We start from the raw sequence: 17,611 nt of genomic DNA, 5'->3' as shown, positions 1-17,611 counted from the left end.
TCAGCAGCGTTTGTTCACAACCGTTTTCAGGTAAAGTAACTTTGTTTATTCTAGAAGCTTTCAGGACTTACATGTTAACTTTAGATGGTTTCATGTATGTTTTAAGCTACAGAATGAACTTGTTAAACATACACAACACATTACTACTGAGTATTATCATGTAGGTAATTCATATAAACCAAATGCATTATAAATGTTGAATTCAGAAGGATGTGTTCTAATGTAAATTGGACCTTAGAACTTATTTTGCATCAAATGGGGGTAAAACTTTTAAAAAAACGGGCTTTTTAATAAAATAGCATTGAACTGTTTTCAATGTGCATTTCTTCATTCAACTTAAGCCTAATATAGATTAGATCTGTCTTAAAAATATAAATTCTCTGTAGTTTTTATTTAACTATTCACTGCTGCTTTTCTTTAAACTGAACAGAACCAGTGCACTGCAGGTTATGTTTTGTTTTACATTTTTCAATAAAAAAACTCTTTTTTAATCTATTACAAGTTAGCATGCACTGTGCTGCACATCTGCCTCTGTGCTGGTGAAGTTGTGGGTCTGGAGGAAGAGCGTGTGGAAGATGTGTGCGGAGGAGGTCAGTGGTGCTCTGTCCTGCAGGAGGTACCAGCAGACCACCACTACTGTTAACAGGCAAGTCATTCACAGAAATGTAACAGCCGTCGTCTGAGCCAGCCCAGCAGTCCCTGTAGATGGACGATGGAGTGGACAGTGAGAGGAAGCGTCCCAAAGCTCTCTCTGCAGACCGTCCTGTATGATGTTCCTCTGGCCAGAAACGTCCAGCCACGGGTCTGTTCCAGCCCTCCATTCACGTCTGGATCCTCCTGCAGCAGATCCAGCTGCACTGTTAAAGACTTCCTGCTCACTCCGTTTAAATAAATGATCCAGGAAGGGTCACTCAGGTTAATCCTGCTTTAACCGTACAAAACTGGTCCATACTGGTTTTGATCTGTAAATAAGTGTAACGTATTATAAATAGTCTTGTCTCCTTACCATCTTTTCATTTTCTGTTCATGTAACATGTTCAAAAACGTCTGTAATAATAAAACTGGTGATAAAATCAATGACCAGAAAGAGTTATCAGTTAGTATTTGTTTTAATAAATGTGTTCAAATATCAAACAAACAACTAAATAACATTAACATGATGACAGTAGAAGGCCTCTCTCCCAGGATGACAACCAGGTAAAGTCTCTCCTGACCCTGGACACCTGCAGTCCTTAACAGAGAAAATCAGAGACCACAGGTGACAAAAAGGCAATAAACACATTTTTTCATTTATCCACATGAGAAGATAAAACTTTTATTCTTCACACAAACACTTTTTACTTCATTAAATCGTGTCAGCTGTAAATCCCTGAATGTAAAACTACTTTTCACAGAAGAACTTCTGTGGCTGTGTGTGTAAACTCTTCACCTCTAAGCTTAATAAAAACGCTTCTTTGCTCCGTCGTCCTTAAAACAAATGACAAGTTTAATTCAACACACACACACACACACACACACACACACACACACACACACACACACACACACACACACACACACACACACACACACACACACACACACACACACACACATACACACATATACACACGCACACACACACACACACATACACACACACAGACACACACACACACACACACACACACACACACACACACACACACACACACACACACACACACACACAGGAATAACTGGGACCTGCGAAACAAACTCGTTCTGGGTGATTTCTGCCTAAAATGTAATTTTAAAAACACATATTCAAACGAAATATGTCTATAAACTGAACCGCTTTAAGCTTTTTAGATTTCTACGGCATTTATAATGCATTTGGTTTATATGAATTACCTACATGATAATACACTGTAGTAATGTGTTGTGTATGCTTAACAAGTTCATTCTGTAGCTTAAAACATACATGAAACCATCTAAAGTTAACATGTAAGTCCTGAAAGCTTCTAGAATAAACAAAGTTACTTTACCTGAAAATGGTTGTGAACAAACGCTGCTGATGGACGTGAAGCTGCTGTAGCTCCTTAATATTCCTGCTCAATTGTCGCTAGCTTTAGCATTTTTCCTTTGCGTGTAGCTGCCGCCACGGCTGTGACGGGACCTACGGGCCACCGTAGAGGTGAAGGCTAGACTGTCCGAATTCGGAGCCGCTGGGTTCCGGTCTTAGCGGTCTGGCAAGGACCCAGCCTTGCTAGACCGGCGAGGACCCGTACTCGTAAGCATCCTGCCTGTGGATTCGGACACACCCGCTGACTGCTCTTTCACATAACCACGTTCGGCAGAACAACTTCCGGTTCAAAAGGCCATCGGATCCATCATCCAATCAGTGATGCCTGTTTTTGCAGCATTGGTACCTACCTTTTCCGGTTTGTGTTTTGTTTCTGTGGTTTTCAATTTGGTTTTGTGTTTAGTGAATTTGTTGTTGCGCTTTTCAATTTGTTGTGCGTTTAGTGATTTGTTTTTGCGTTAAGTGATTTGTTGTTGCGTGTTTCAATTTGTTGTTGCGTTAAGTGATTTGTTTTTGTGGTTTGCACTTCAGGGCCACCGTATATATATATATATATATATATATATATATATATATATATATATATATATGTATATATATATATATATGTATATGTATATATATATATATGTATATGTATATATATGTATATGTATATATATATATATATATGTATATGTGTATATATATATATATGTATATATATATATATGTATATGTATATATATATATATATGTATATGTATATGTGTGTATACATATATATGTATATATATATATATGTATATGTATATATATATATATATATATATGTATATGTGTGTATACATATATATATATATATATATATATATATATATATATATATATATATATATATATACATATACATATATATATATATACATATATATATATATATACATATATATATATATATGTATATATATATATATGTATATATATATATATATATATGTTTTTTCTTTAGCATGTATAGAAATGAGCAACTAATGGTCTAATATTTCCTGATGGGAAAATCTCTTACAGTTGTGGAACACTGAAAAACTACTAAATGCAGGCTAAACATGAAAATAGCCTCCTACACCAATCTTCTGCATTAGCTTCTGATAGAAAAGAGACGGTGAAATTCTAAGATATGAAAAGCCTGTCAGATCTACGTCACACTGTCACTCAAATCAACATTCATGGACTCACCCATCTTGACTCACGACGGGGAAGGCTGTTGTTGGTTTAATGTCCAGGAAACAGCAGAGAACCTCGCAGCTGGTAGAATCCAACCATTAGCGTCAGCAACTGCACCACATAGCAGAACTCCTCCAGGGTTGTGTTATTTGTGGAGATAAACAAGCAACGTTGCAAGTCAGTGGTAGAGTTGTGTTGCCATTATCTAGTCAGATGTGAGATGTCCAAATATCAGAAAACGAGAGTCCAACACCTCCTGTATGAAGCTCACCTGTGATGTTGCTCACTTCTAGTTCCTGAAAATGATGCACTGTTGTTTTTTTTCTCCCCTAGGTATGACTTATAAGGCATTCATTCCTACTAGAGACCACTGCAAATTAAACAAGTGTTCCACACCTTTAAAGTCTCTAAAATAGTCTTAAAATGAAGAAACAAAGTCAAACAAATCTGGACATAAAATTTCTTAGAGCTTGTATTTGTTCGATTAACCAACATAGCCACTAAATGGCTCATTACAAACAACTCATTCAAAATTCTGATGACAGAAATGTCTTTGGAATTCAAGTTGTGTTTTCAGACCTTTTCTGAGTGGGCTAGTATGAGCTAAATTAGTTTTTTTTTTAATGATTTTTCATGCTGATAAAATGTTAAGGTTATATTCAGCTGAACAACAACCACTGTAAGAATAAAAGCAAGCATAAAAAGAATGGACTCACAAGTCCTATTACCCCATAAATAAGTGTTTTTTATTCGTTTAAGGTGTTGGTTTTGTTTGTATAATCTTAAATATATTTAACCAAAAAGTAAAAAGATGAAAATCACTTAAGTATGAATTCCTGTGGTTGTTCAAAAAGTGTGACAGTTTTGTTGTTTCTCTTGCTGCTGCTGTCGTCAGGTCCTTCTGTGAGACTTCCAAACTGATTCTAGGTCAGGTTAAATATGTAAGCCTCCAGCATGGTCAGAGTCTGCTGCAGGGGTTTATTCTGTGGTGATCCTGCTGTTGAAGAGGAAACTTTGGGACGTAGGAGGTGTCATTTACATTGTCATTTTTATGAAATCATGATCACAAGCCGTAGTTTAAATAAATGAACATCTAACTTAAACATCTCTAGGAATCCTTGCAGTTGATGTCGAAGTGATCCACCCGTTTCCCTGGCTCTCTGATTTACTGCTGAGCAAAAGAACAGCTTAAGCATCTTATTTTCTTACCAAAGACTCGTGGGAACTCTCTGAAGGACTTTGTAAAAACCCTTCGATTAATTAAGGACATAGAGCTCTTTGCAGCTGAGTCCGCCTAATACATCCTGTTATTTATCTTTTTTTTATTAATTTATAGATTTTTGTTGCTGAAAAAAGAAGTCTAGATGCTAAATTAGCCACATGACTGTAGAAAACAATGATGAAGTACATGAAGAGAACATTATTCAGTGTTTCAGTTTTATGATTTATTGTTTTCAGTAATGCCAAAATGTCTATTATAGATGAAATTTAAGGCTTCGCACCCAAATTCTGTGCTGGTCCAGTTTGCCAAAATTTAAAGTCCAAGTTCACTGAACTAGTGTTTTTTTACTTGTTCTTGATCAGTCACCCAGTTTACCATGCAGGCCAAATATAAAAATAGACTTCTACCCCTATTTCCTGCATTAACCAAAAAATATGAAAATAGACACACTCATATTAGAAAAGCCATTCAATTGCACGTCACATTGTGAAATTAACATTTATGGATTCACCCATCTTGGCCTGAGACAGGGAATGCTGTTGTTGGTTTAGTGTCCAGGAGAGAGGAGAGCGTGGCTTGGCTAGTAGAAGCTGACTGTCAGCAAGGGCACCAGAGCTTTTTCTGACCAGAATATTCCACTTGCAACTTCAGACGAGTGGGCTGCTCTGTTGGGACTTAGAAAAAAGTAAGCTGACATAACTGGTGCTGCAGTCTGCTTCCAACATTTTTTCTGCACGTTTTAGATCATAAGCTCAGCTGATTTGTTTAATTTAATGTTGAACTGCTCCTGTAGACCCTAAGGAAGGCTGGGAGATGTTTTCAGCTGTCAGATTAAGGTGTTAAGAAGGCGAACACACAGCGAGGAGACACTAGGGGGTGCTAAAACAAGCCAAAACTGCCTAGTTTCCCTTTAAAAGAGCACTCTGCTGAACTGATGCCACGGAAAGCATATCAGGAAAAAGTGGGAGCTAATTGTCTTATTCACTGAGTTGTCAGACATCTTTCCTTCAACACTTAAATTAATGTTTTTAAGTGGTAAAAATAAGAAACTTAACAATAATAAAATATTACAGTAGATTTTCCCATCTGCAGGCCACCAACAGGAAAGTAATTATCCCATGAATCAAGATAGCATATTGTGCATTTATGTCCTCAGAATGGTTTACAAAATATTCTATGTCGACATTTCACTTTCTGCTTCATAGCCATATACGCACATCTACATTTTGGAGGGAAAGAGCACGAGGACCTAAATCCATTCATGTGCAGCAAGGCAAGGGCAGGGCGATGATCATTAGGATGCAAAGTGTGATGCTGATTATTCCTGCACATCTCACCTTAGAGAGCGACTGTTTGAGGAGAAACCCATTTACCTGAGAAGGCATGGGGCAGTCGTGCGTAAAAAAGCTTCAATGAAGCAGCTTAATTTGATGCCATCTGTGAAAACGGCACTGTGACGTTTTCAAGCTTTATTTATACAAAGTGAACCCACAGGTGGAGGCGGCCAGAGTCGTTATTGAGGTGTTTAAATGTTAACATGTATTTTTCTTGGCTCATTAATCCTAATTATGGATCAATTAAATGGTGCAGAATATCTTTTGATTTTTCCTGACCCACTTTATTTACACAGCTCACAACTGCTAACAGTGTTTATCTGTGTTATTATTTCATTTCTCCCTTTCTGTGATTCCATACCTACTTGTCCCTTTATAGGGCACTAATTGAAGTAGTTTACAGTTTAAAATGTATTATGTTGTATATAGCAAATGTATGCTACTGTTGTGAAAGTGTTCAAAAATGTTTATTTTCATGCACAAAATCTGAGAAAATGACGATATCAAAAATGGATTCACTGTTCATGTGAAGTGAATAATGAGTAAATCGGGGCGTTTTACTGTCTTTAATGAGTCATTCAGAACTATAACAGCAAGCTAAAAGTAAGGTGGCTAACAACAGCTCTTTCTGTAATGCCAGGTAGAAAATACCATAATAAGTGTAGTAAGTGCTCCACCCTCTCCTTATTCTACCATTCCCCACAATCTACTGATTTCCCTTTTTTTCCTATTCTAATTCTCTCTTCCTTTCCTTACATTATTATTTTTTATTACAATTTAATTTTTTTCTCTCATTTTCAACATTTTTGTTTGTTTTGTGAAGCGCCTCGTGATTTATATCTTGAGAAGCACTATATGAAAGATCGTTTTCTTTCTTTTCTTTCTTTCCTTACCAGAAAACATCCAAGAGTGTTAACAGCAGATATGACAATATATTTAGTTATCAACGTACGGTGTATGACTTGTCTTTGCTTGTCATCTAGAACATTCTGGTGCAGATGCTTTTTTAATAGGAAAGTTGTCCGCAATTTTTTTTTAGAAGAGTTGACAAAAGGACAACTAATATTTAAAGTAAGAAATAGAAACAAATAAAAATCTGAGTCAACAAAAAGTTAGAAAGAAAAGGACAGTAGTATCGGATTGACTGAATGAAGGAAAAAAGTGACTATTAAGATTATTGTAAATCTATTAATAGAGTAAATCTGAAAGTAGGTGGACATTATTGTTTGTGAAAATTCTAATAAATTGCACACAATTTACACAAAATTAACTCAACAGTGTTTTTGTATCAGAGGAAGACGCGTGATAAGGTTCACACTAACACAAACATCGGGTTTTATTTTTCATGCATTTATTAATTTATTGTACGTATTAAATCTGTTTTCAGTGTACATTTAAAGGGTGCTTGAGAGAACACTTTCACAACAAGCAGCAGAATGATGCTGAGCGCAACTTACACAGCGGCGGTGATGATGAATGAAGACTAGGCGGAGCTCTGCTGCTCTATTAGAATTCATCGCTAGCGAAAAAGAATGAAGATGCAGTGTGAAGAAATGTGGAGAAGGAGAAGAATGAAAGATGGTGGAATGAGAGTGAGAGAGGAGAGGTAGAGATGGAGGGGATTCAAGACAAAGAATGAGTCAGGAGCAACAATTAAACCAAATGGGCTGGAGCTTTTGCCTCCCTAGCTGCAAACACACACACACACACACACACACACACACACACACACACACACACACACACACGTGCGCAGACACACACACTCACACAGTCTGCCTCAGGGAGCTATGGTGCATGCACGCTCTTAGGCAGACATGCAGGAGGAGATCAATCGTGCTGTGGGGCTCGCGTGTGTCAGCGACATGTTGGTGGCGGCGCATGCCATGCCTGCGAAGGTGCACCGTTAGCAGGATTGGTGGGGGCTGTCTGTGTTTGTGCCTGCGTGCACAGCTAGAATGCACACAGAGGGCTTGTGGTGTGTGAGTGTGAGCGAGCCGTCAAAACGGAGGGCAGCCACACAGCACAGCAGCAGCAGCATCATCAGGAGTAGCAGCAGCAGCAGCTTTGCCAGAGCGTGCGTGAGTGTGAGTGAGGGGTGGAGGGGAGAGGAGAGGCAGACGCCGCGGGACTCCAGGGAGAGGGAGCGGGAGTTGGGGAGCAGATCTAACCTCTCTCCTCCCCAGCAGGAGAACCTGGAACAGAGGACGAAGCGATATTGCCCAGCCTGGAGCATGAGGTGCTCTGGGGATTTCTGTTTTCCTTAGAGGTGACGTCTGCCGGAAACCAAACTCAGGATGTGTTTGACTAAGGGGGGCTTCCAGTCGGACCCGATAGATGCACAGAGGAAAGGCAACAGGACTGCTCCTCCTACCGATGTACATTTCTTCTACTACCTCGAATAGGATGTGATAGAGAGGGCAGAGAGAGAAGGAGAGGGTAAAAGAGAGCAAGGATCTTGTCTTTGCTGCTGAAGGAGCAGGGAGAGGGAGCGTGTCTGCGAGGAGCACACTGTCCTCTCATGACTCTCCTGTGGAACACTGACTGTTGATTGACAGGTGCTTGGGCTTGTCTATGAATCCCACCCTGGCCACCATAACATCCAGGGGGTGTCATCAGGTCGCCGTCCCACTGACGACCATGTCAGTGACAACGGGCTTCAGCTACCAGCTCCCTGGGATCACCACAGTAACATATGTGTTTGTTTACAGCCCTGGCTCAGTGCAACGAGACACAAGCCCACCTCATCACACGCCTCCAGCACTGATGGGCCCCCGGGGGCCCAAACGGAAACTCTACAGCGCCGTCCCAGGACGTACCTTCATTGTGGTCAAGCCCTACTCCCCACAGGGGGAGGGAGAGATCCAGCTCAATCGTGGGGAACGGGTCAAAGGTATGGTGTTTGCCATCCTTTCCGATTTTATCTCATGCTTGTTTCTTTTTGCCTGTCTTGATCCAAGTACTGCATAATCTATCACATCAACTGGGGTTTAGGATCTCCTGGGAAGTTCACTGCAACTTGTGGCTCGCATGAGGGTTGCTGCTAACATTTCTATTTTCTATGTCTCAGATGTAAAACACACGCTGTTGTTGGCTGCTAAGCAGTCATGCAACTTCCCAACCTAGAAGTGGTTTCAGTGATGTTCGAGCTTGACTTTCTCTCTCATTTCATTGACTTTTTTTAATGTGCTGTTTTTAGCTGTTTGCTTTGCCTTCATGTGTTTGTGTGTGTGCTTTTGTCTCCATCCATGCTTCACTCCAGACTATGACTGTAATGACGTAGAAGGTAAACTCCATAACATTCTTCTCACCCCTGAATCTCTTCCACATGCCTCGATGTGTTACCCCCTCCCTTACAGTGAAACAGTTAGTCCTTGGTTCTGTTTGAACCCACTTCAGAGTTATGCTCACTCCCACTCCAAATCATTGATCACTGCAAGGAGAGGGCTTGCAAATTCAAGCAGGTCCCTTGTGCTTTTTGGTTGTTGGTGTGCATACATATAATGTGTTTGTCCAGCTTGCTTTAGAGTGCTTCCTCCCTCAACACACACCTGATGTTCTCCCCTCTCTCTTCCCTCTTATCGCCTGTCCACAGACACCTTGTTCCATATTGACCCCACACCCTACATCCTGCCTCTTCACATGCATCACCATGGATCAAATCCACATTAGCTTAATGGGAAAAGTTCCCTCTTGTCCTTAGAAAGGCCAGAAAGAGAGTGGCTGCACTCATGGTGAGACCTCTTATGTTCCTTTGAGATATACAGAGGGACAGGAAGTACAGCTTGAGAGTCTGTTTGGAATTTCAATTAGGATTTTGTGCAAATTACAGAAAATTATTTATTCTTTCTCTTCTGCGTGTTGTCCTCCTGCATCTCTGATCGCTGTGATCTTTTCTTAAAATAATGTATGTAATATTTAAATATATTGCAGGATAGTATGATGGCCATGCAATCAGGGCTGGGCGATATGCCAAAAAATCCTATCACAGTATCAATTAACAATCTAATGATATATATCTCGATATGAAACAAATAATAATAATAATAATAATGCATTGAACTTATATAGCACTTTTCAAGACACCCAAAGACGCTTTCACACACTCTCACATTCACACACTACTAGTGATGGTAAGCTACTTGTAGCCACAACCGCCCTGGGGAGGTCTGACAGAGGCAAGGCTGCCATTTGGCGCCGTCAGCCCCTCTGACCACCACCAACACAGGCAAGTTGGGTGAAGTGTCTTGCCCAAGGACACAACAGCAGGATACCCCTGGCGTGAGCTGGAATCGAACCCATGACCCTACGATCATGAGGCAACCCGCTCTACCACCTGAGCTACTGCTGCACCCTCAAATCACTACTTTTGTCAGTCTTTGATACTCTCTGGTATTTTTAAGTGAGATTTGAAGCTATCAGAAGGTTATTGTAGATTTAAAGATTTCTTTTCTAAAGCTGAACATATCAAACATTAGTAAATAACTGTCTTGGGTTAATAAAAGAAATTGGTGGTTTTCCCCAAATTTCCGCAGAATTGAGCTTGCTCTCTCTTAGCGGCACAGCTACGAAGTTAGCTAGTCAAAAGACGGTGACCCGACTGAACTGTTTGGTCTCTTATTGTCAACAATGTAATTCTCTGTGTTCTGTTTTTATTTATTTATTTTTTCCTTTTCAGGGTGCTCATTGTTTTCTATTTTTACCAGCCATGCCTACCTGTTAGCTGCAGTAAAATGCTAAAGCTACATAAACATTATCCATTAGCATATGCTACTGTGTGGCTCTATTCCAACCACTGATTGGTCCAGCATGGAGCAACACTTAATATTATTGGCTGTTCACCTGTTCTTTATATCAACGTTTCTATTGATCTGCTCTCATATGTCTAATGAGGAAAATTTTTAAAATATTTATTTTGAAATATACATTTTCCATCGCCCAGCCCTAAGAGCAATCAAACATAACTCAGATTCATGTTTTGTCTTAAACCATGACGCATACCAACGTTGTTGTGACCACTCAGAAACCTGATGACTCAACAGGAGCTTAGTTATTCAATAAACCTGCTGTCACCAGCCTTCCTGTTGGTGCGACCGAATCCACACTGTAAACACTGTGTGTGCGCGTGCACGTGTGTGTGTTGTGCAGTTTTCTCATGTCAACACATTCAGGAAACAAGCTTACAGTATTGTGGGCCAGCCAACAAAACCATCTGGCACCGTTATGCAACACTGACCACCATAACCATCACCATGTTGCATTGGCCACACCTCTGTAGTACTGGGATATAAACTGAGAAATAAATCACTGATGTCAACTGGTTGTTGAACATCTTAAAGGCTGTGATTGCTTCTGTCTCTTGCTGTGATAAACACATGAATTCACTTTAATTTTATTCTGTATGATCCTCCAAGTGCACAGAAAGGCTCCGTTTGAGAGGCAAATTTATTTTAGAGGCAAATAACGGAAATAACTTGATTTATTTATCTGTTTTATTTATTTATTTTTTCATAAATATGGTAAAATGTTTCATTATGAAAGTTAAAGAGAAAATCTGAGTAAAGCCTTAAAAGCAAGTGTTAGCTGTCATTTGTCAACAGGTTATGTTACCTTTTTTTATCTTTCTTTCTGAATATAATGAATAAATACCTATAAAATGTTAAAACAGAAGCATTTACTCAATTTAGGCTTTCAAAAGGGCCCAAATCATCTGTTTGTGTGTTTATATTGTTTTGCACCACCTCCAACTGCCAGAAGCACGCAGCATCTTCAACGTGTTTTTTAACAACCCTGTTTATCAGCAGCTACACCAGAGGAGCCTCTCTACAATGAGATCAGACTGGGTAAATCTGACTACATTATGTGTCTGTCTGTGGGTGGATTAGCATCTCTGTTTACATATGCAAGCAAACCAGGCATTCAGTGTGTTCCAGTTTTTTTTTTCACACTTTGCTTTACTGTTCCCAGGGCTTAAATATGTCTTTAATTAGTTTTGATTTAAACTATTGTTATTAATTTTACTCTGACATACTCCTGCAACCAGTTTCAGGGGTTAAACTGTCAAAATGACACCATGTCACAAATCATGGTCACAAACATAAATCATGTCAGGATTGTCTGGCAGACATCAAACAATCTACTGTATTTTGATATTAAATTAGGCTTATCATTTAGTGAGGCACTTCTCTATGCAATTGGATGCCATTAAATTATTTTAATTTCTGTGATTTATGTATGACTCTAACATCATGCTGTCACCAAATGAGGCAAACTAAATTAAGTGAAACATGTCATTTTTACTGTGATTCCACACTTCTTTCAATCACAAATTATTGCACTTTATGTTAAAATGAATGTGGTAAATGTAATGGCACAATCTTAATTTAAATACAGTAAATATTAAACATGTAAAGCACAACAGCATCACAAAAATGTTATGCATCATCTTTTATTTTTTAAATAATGTAATGTAAATTTTTCCTTAAGTTGTATTTTCAAAATAAAACCAGCATTTGGAATACTTCCAGAAATTACATGAAAACTGATAATTAATCAAGCCATAGCTATGTGTGAAACAATTTGGCTTTGTTTAATTAATAAAAAAAATAATAAAAAAAACCTTAAAACATGCTGGTGAAGGTTCTTAGTCATCCAGGTCATGGTTTTATCTTGAATATGTGTCACTTGTCATCCGAGGAGCTTTGTCAATGCTAACTGGAATATAGGAGAGTCAAGCTTATAAACTGTAGCTGTCTGTTGTTGCTTAATGAGCTGAAACTATCTTTGAATACCCCTCCTCCCTACCCCTAGGTTATTTCTGATGTTAGGTTCTATTGTGTTAGAAGACTTTGATTAAACAGTTAAGGAGGCCTCAGCCTTTATTACATTAGTACACACAGTGAATCCACTTTCAAAATATTTGAAGCCACTCGATTCACAAACTGACACGCATATTTAAATTTTTTAACACGTTGTTTTTTGTCTCCTATTGTCAGATGATGCATAAATTGTTTGTTTTTGCGTAGTTTTCTACAATAATTATTTCTAAATTTTCAAAAGGAAGTTGCTGCATGCTTTTTGTTGAATTTTCTTGAAAAACTAAGAGTTTCCTTTCCTTGTAGAAACGGATGTTTCCCCGGACTCAGATGGTAAATAAACAGACATTTGTAGAATAATTATATTTCATAATAATCCCAGAGTTGATTATACTGACTTTAGACCATTTAAAGCTAAACTAAACCCAGTAGTTAGTTTTTGCTCACTGAAATTGATAAATAACATAATGGAATAACATTTAGTCATTCTGTCCAGCTAGAGGGATTCATTTTTCTACCTTCAGCCGATTGAATAGATTTTATTTTTGATTGTTTTTTGCAGATTTATCTCTAGCAGTGGACAATTCCCATTAAGATCTACCATGTCTTGCTAGGCTTTAGAAATAGAAGCGTATGTCGTTTTTGTTGTGGGGTGAGACATTTAACCATAGTTAGCTTGTATGTGCACCAAGGTTTAACAGTTATGGTATTTTTGTTCAGTCTGGATTGTTGTGCTAAATTTTACTAAACAAATGTAACAATAAATCTAAATGCCTTGTAGCTGACACTCCATCCAATGAGGATACAGAGGATTATGCTGACTTTAGTTATGAATATGGTGAAGATGAAGGTAATTTTCTCTCTTGTTTGGAAATGTAATTTACAAATTAGTAAATTAGTAAATATGATGTCAAAGTTGATTTATTTCAGTAAATCCATTCAAAAAGTGAAACTTGTATATTAGATTCATTCATTACACACAGACTGATGTATTTCAAATGTTTATTTCTTTAATTTTTATGCTTATAAATGACAACTAATGAAAATCCAAAATTCTGTATCTCAGAATATTAGAATGTTGTGAAAATGTTCAATATTGAAGACCCCTGGTGCCACACTCTAATCAGCTATTTAACACAGAACACTTGCAAACGCCTTTAAATGGTCTTCCAGTCTAGTTCTGTAGTCTACATAATCATGGGGAAGACTTCTGACTTGACAATTGCCCAAAAGACGACCGTTGACACCTTGCACAAAGAGGACAAGACACAAAGGGTCATAGCTAAAGAGGTTGGCTGTTCACAGAGCTCTGTGTCTAAGCACATTAATGGAGAGAGGCGAAGGGAAGGACAAGCTCTGGTAGAAAACTGTACAAGCAACCGGGATAACCACACCCTGGAGATTATTGTGGAGGAGATTCACAAAGAGTGGACTGCAGCTAGAGTCTTCTTCAAGAACCACCATGCACAGCCATATGTAAGCCAGTTTCAGCTGTCACATTAATTGTCAAGCCACCCTTGAACAAGAGACAGCGTCAGAAGCGTCTCACCTGGGCTAAAGACAAAAAGACTGGACTGCTGCTGAGTGGTCCAATGTAATGTTCTCTAATGAAAGCAAATTTAGCATTTCCTTTGGAAATCAAGGCCCTGGAGTCTGGAGGAAGAGAGGAGAGGCACAGAATCCACGTTACTTGAGGTTTAGTGTAAAGTTTCTACAGTCAGTGATGGTTTGGGGTGCCGTGTCATCTGCTGGTGTTGGTCCGTTGTGTTTTCTTAGGTCCAAGGTCAATGTAGCCATCTACCAGGAAGTTTTAGAGCAGGTTATGCTTCCTGCTGCTGACCAACTTTATGGAGATCTGCAAACTGTGCCAAAGCTTCCAGTACCTGGTTTAAGGACCATGGAATCCCTGTTCTTGATTGGCCAGCAAACTCCCCTGACCTGAACCACATACAAAATCTATGGGGCATTGTGAAGAGGAAGGTGCAATACACCAAACCCAACAATTCAGAAGAGCTGAAGGCCACTATCAGAGCAAAATTGGCTCTTGTAACACCTGAGCAGTGCCACAGACTGATCGACTCTATTCCACGCCGCATTGCTGCAGTAATCCAGGCCCCAGCTAAATACTGAATGCTGTACATGATCATACCTTTCACGTTCACTTTTTAATTGGCCAACATTTCTAAATGCTTTTTGCATTGATCCAAACTGATATTCTAGGGTTAGGGTTAGGGGTTCTGAGACACTGAATTTGGGATTTTCATTAGTTGTTATAACCATCAACATTAAAATAAATATATCAGTCTTTGTGTGATGGATAAATCTAACATACAAGTTTCACGTTTTGAATGGAATTAGTGAAAAAAGTCTACTTTGTCGTGACATTTTAATTTCATGACCAGCACCTGCACTGTGTGTTTATTTTATGTATGATTCCTAAAGTCAATTCAACCTGAACTAGTAATGGAACCAGTTTCTTATCCAAATTGTAAGAATCGTTCCTAGTCTTTCATCTGTGATCATCCGACTCTTGGTCTGCTGTCTGAGATCAATGTCTCTAGACAACCATCGTCTAGACGAACAACCTGCTGTTCCCCGTTTAGAAGGGTCATCTTCATTTAGGTCTCCAAGCAGGTTGTTAGTCAGAGGTAATGAGAACTGCTGGTCCTTCAGCACTCACTGACTGTCAGTGGACCACAAAACTAATTGGTGCTTGGTTTTTTTGGTCTGTGCTTAAACTGTGTGTCAGTATTGACTGTTCAAATGAATCAATGCTTGAAAGATTGTCAAACACTTGTCATGTAAACTTTATGCATTTGTATACATGTGTGTATGAAGTCATGTAGTGTGTGTGTGTGTGTGTGTGTGTGTGTGTGTGTGTGTGTGTGTGTGTGTGTGTGTGTGTGTGTGTGTGTGTGTGTGTGTTTGATGATCCTCCTGGTATACTCTGTAATAGATCCCCAAGGCCCATCCCTCCTCAGTATCTGTTTGTGCTTCTCACTTTACTCAGCCTGGTGTTTGTTTCTGCTCTTTCCCTTCTCTGATGTAATCTGATCTCATCATCTTGTTGGAGATCTCGTGAAAAGCCCTTTACTGTCACCATGGTAACAAATAGGAACCAGGTCAAGCTCTTTGGACTCCTGTATGAACATGCATGTAAACACACCCATGATATACTTACACACACACACACACACACATGCGCACACACACACACACACACACACACACACACACACACACACACACACACACACACACACACCACTTTCCTTTACCACATATACCCTCTCAAAATGCCATTATAAATCTTGCAGACAGCCATGAAAATGAAACCAGTGCAAGTAATGTTGAGATTAGACATTCACAAACATGATTAATGGGGTTTGGCCGCACCCCGTGCTTGCAGATTATTAACTGCTGCGGGCGATGGAAGATACCTGTAACAGCTGCAGGGACAGAAATACCAAAACACACACCTATACAGTGGGTGTTAATGGGAGAATCCAGGTCTAAAGGTTCAGATAGCATTTGTTTTGGCACTTACGACCACTGGGCATGCTCACAACAGTTCTTCTTTAAGAAGCAGAGCTCTAAGCTACACTCTTATGTAACTCATTTGTTTGCTTCAGCCAGTAAAGTGATAGTTGTGTATTATTTTGCATGGATGTGTTGTTGGTCACCATCATTCAGTGTTTATGAAACACACAAATGGCTATAGTTAACTGTAATATCCACACTCGTCTATCAGTTACCAGGCAACAAGTGCTGAGTGTATTTTACAGGTTTGACACTTCTTTAGAAATATGATTGATGAAGGAGCTTTTTAAATTCTGTTACATTCAGTTTCAGTTCTGCCAAAACCATTTCTTTTTTTCATTTTTGAGATGCAGACACATTTTCCTTGCCTTTAAATGCAGCTCAGTTTGAGTGAAAGCCTTTGGTCCAAGTGTTAAATCTGAACTAAATGTGATTCTTAGCTTCCTATTGTTAGTTTGTGAAGAATTAATTATGCTTTATCTCTCGTCTGGTTGCAGCACAAATGACAGTGTGAGCACCAACTTGTTTCTGTTATCATGGAAGCACGAGCATCCCTCCATTTTTATTTTTTATCATAAAGTGTGTGTTGTGCATTGTGCACATCTTATATTGTGGTTGTCTTTGTGAAACATAGTTTAAGTAATTGCCTCCCACCAAGCAAGATAAACTGTATCCTTCAAGTATTCAGCAACCAGCTGTCCAATTATACAACACACAAGCAGAAGAGATCTCTTGTTTCTTTCCTATTTTCTGCTCTTTTCTCTGATTCTGATTCTGTTTTTTACCTGTGTCTCGTTTTTAGTGCAAAACCAAGTCAACATTTAGAATCAAGCTGTTTTTAAACTCCTAGCATTGTGTTAAAATGGTGTGAAATAATACTTCCACTTTGTCAAAATTTTTTAAAACAATGCATTTAATGGTTAGAAGCTATTTCTAAAAGTTAGCAATACTTTGAGTCATAACAACTATGCATGCTGCTGTATATACTGTATTATAGCCTATTTTAAATAAACCAAATCATTGACATTATTACAACATATTATATTTTTCTCACTCCTGTTTCATGATTAACAGTTAACCAGATGATCAAGAGTAATAAAAGGTGTTGATTAATGATTTACTGTCAGATACTGCACAGGAAAAGGTCACCTCCCCCAGTCTGAGCCAACATCGTTCACCAGCAGCTCTGCAGGAATTATAAACGAAGAGGAGTTACGTGAGACATGAAAACACCCCCAGCCACAAGATGAGTCAGCAACAGCTTCTGCCAGGATTGTTCAAAATGGGAAATTTAAACATGTGTACTTATAAAAAACTTGTTTCTCAAAATATGAATACAGAAAATAGATAATCTGTGATAGTATGCAGAGAAAAGACTCAAATTTAAAGTATAGCAACTTTTTTACTCATGAGACTAATCCAGTTACCCTAACCCACAATACAGCCGTTC

The 17,611-nt window shown here is 38.8% G+C and overlaps 1 protein-coding gene across 8 annotated transcripts in view; it reads left to right on the top strand.

Annotated features, from left to right (window-relative positions):
- Window positions 1-17,611, top strand: part of shank3a (SH3 and multiple ankyrin repeat domains 3a) — a 228,187-nt gene that overhangs the window by 119,593 nt on the left and 90,983 nt on the right. For 6 of the 8 annotated variants that reach the window (XR_011520350.1, XM_054733613.2, XM_054733611.2 and 3 more), the window contains 2 exons: window positions 8,518-8,699; window positions 9,069-9,092. Coding sequence is in view for 7 of the 8 variants with exons in the window: in XM_054733613.2 (XP_054589588.2) it covers window positions 8,518-8,699; window positions 9,069-9,092 (206 nt within the window). In the remaining variant the exon portion in view is untranslated. The remainder of the gene's footprint in view (window positions 1-8,517; window positions 8,700-9,068; window positions 9,093-17,611) is intronic. The other 2 variants (XM_054733614.2, XM_054733612.2) reach the window with 1 other exon arrangement.

Source organism: Nothobranchius furzeri, chromosome 4, assembly GCF_043380555.1.
Source record: "Nothobranchius furzeri strain GRZ-AD chromosome 4, NfurGRZ-RIMD1, whole genome shotgun sequence".
In the NCBI taxonomy this organism is placed as follows: Eukaryota; Metazoa; Chordata; class Actinopteri; order Cyprinodontiformes; family Nothobranchiidae; genus Nothobranchius; species Nothobranchius furzeri.
Note: the sequence above shows the minus strand (reverse complement) of the source record. Positions and strands in the feature narration are given on the sequence as shown.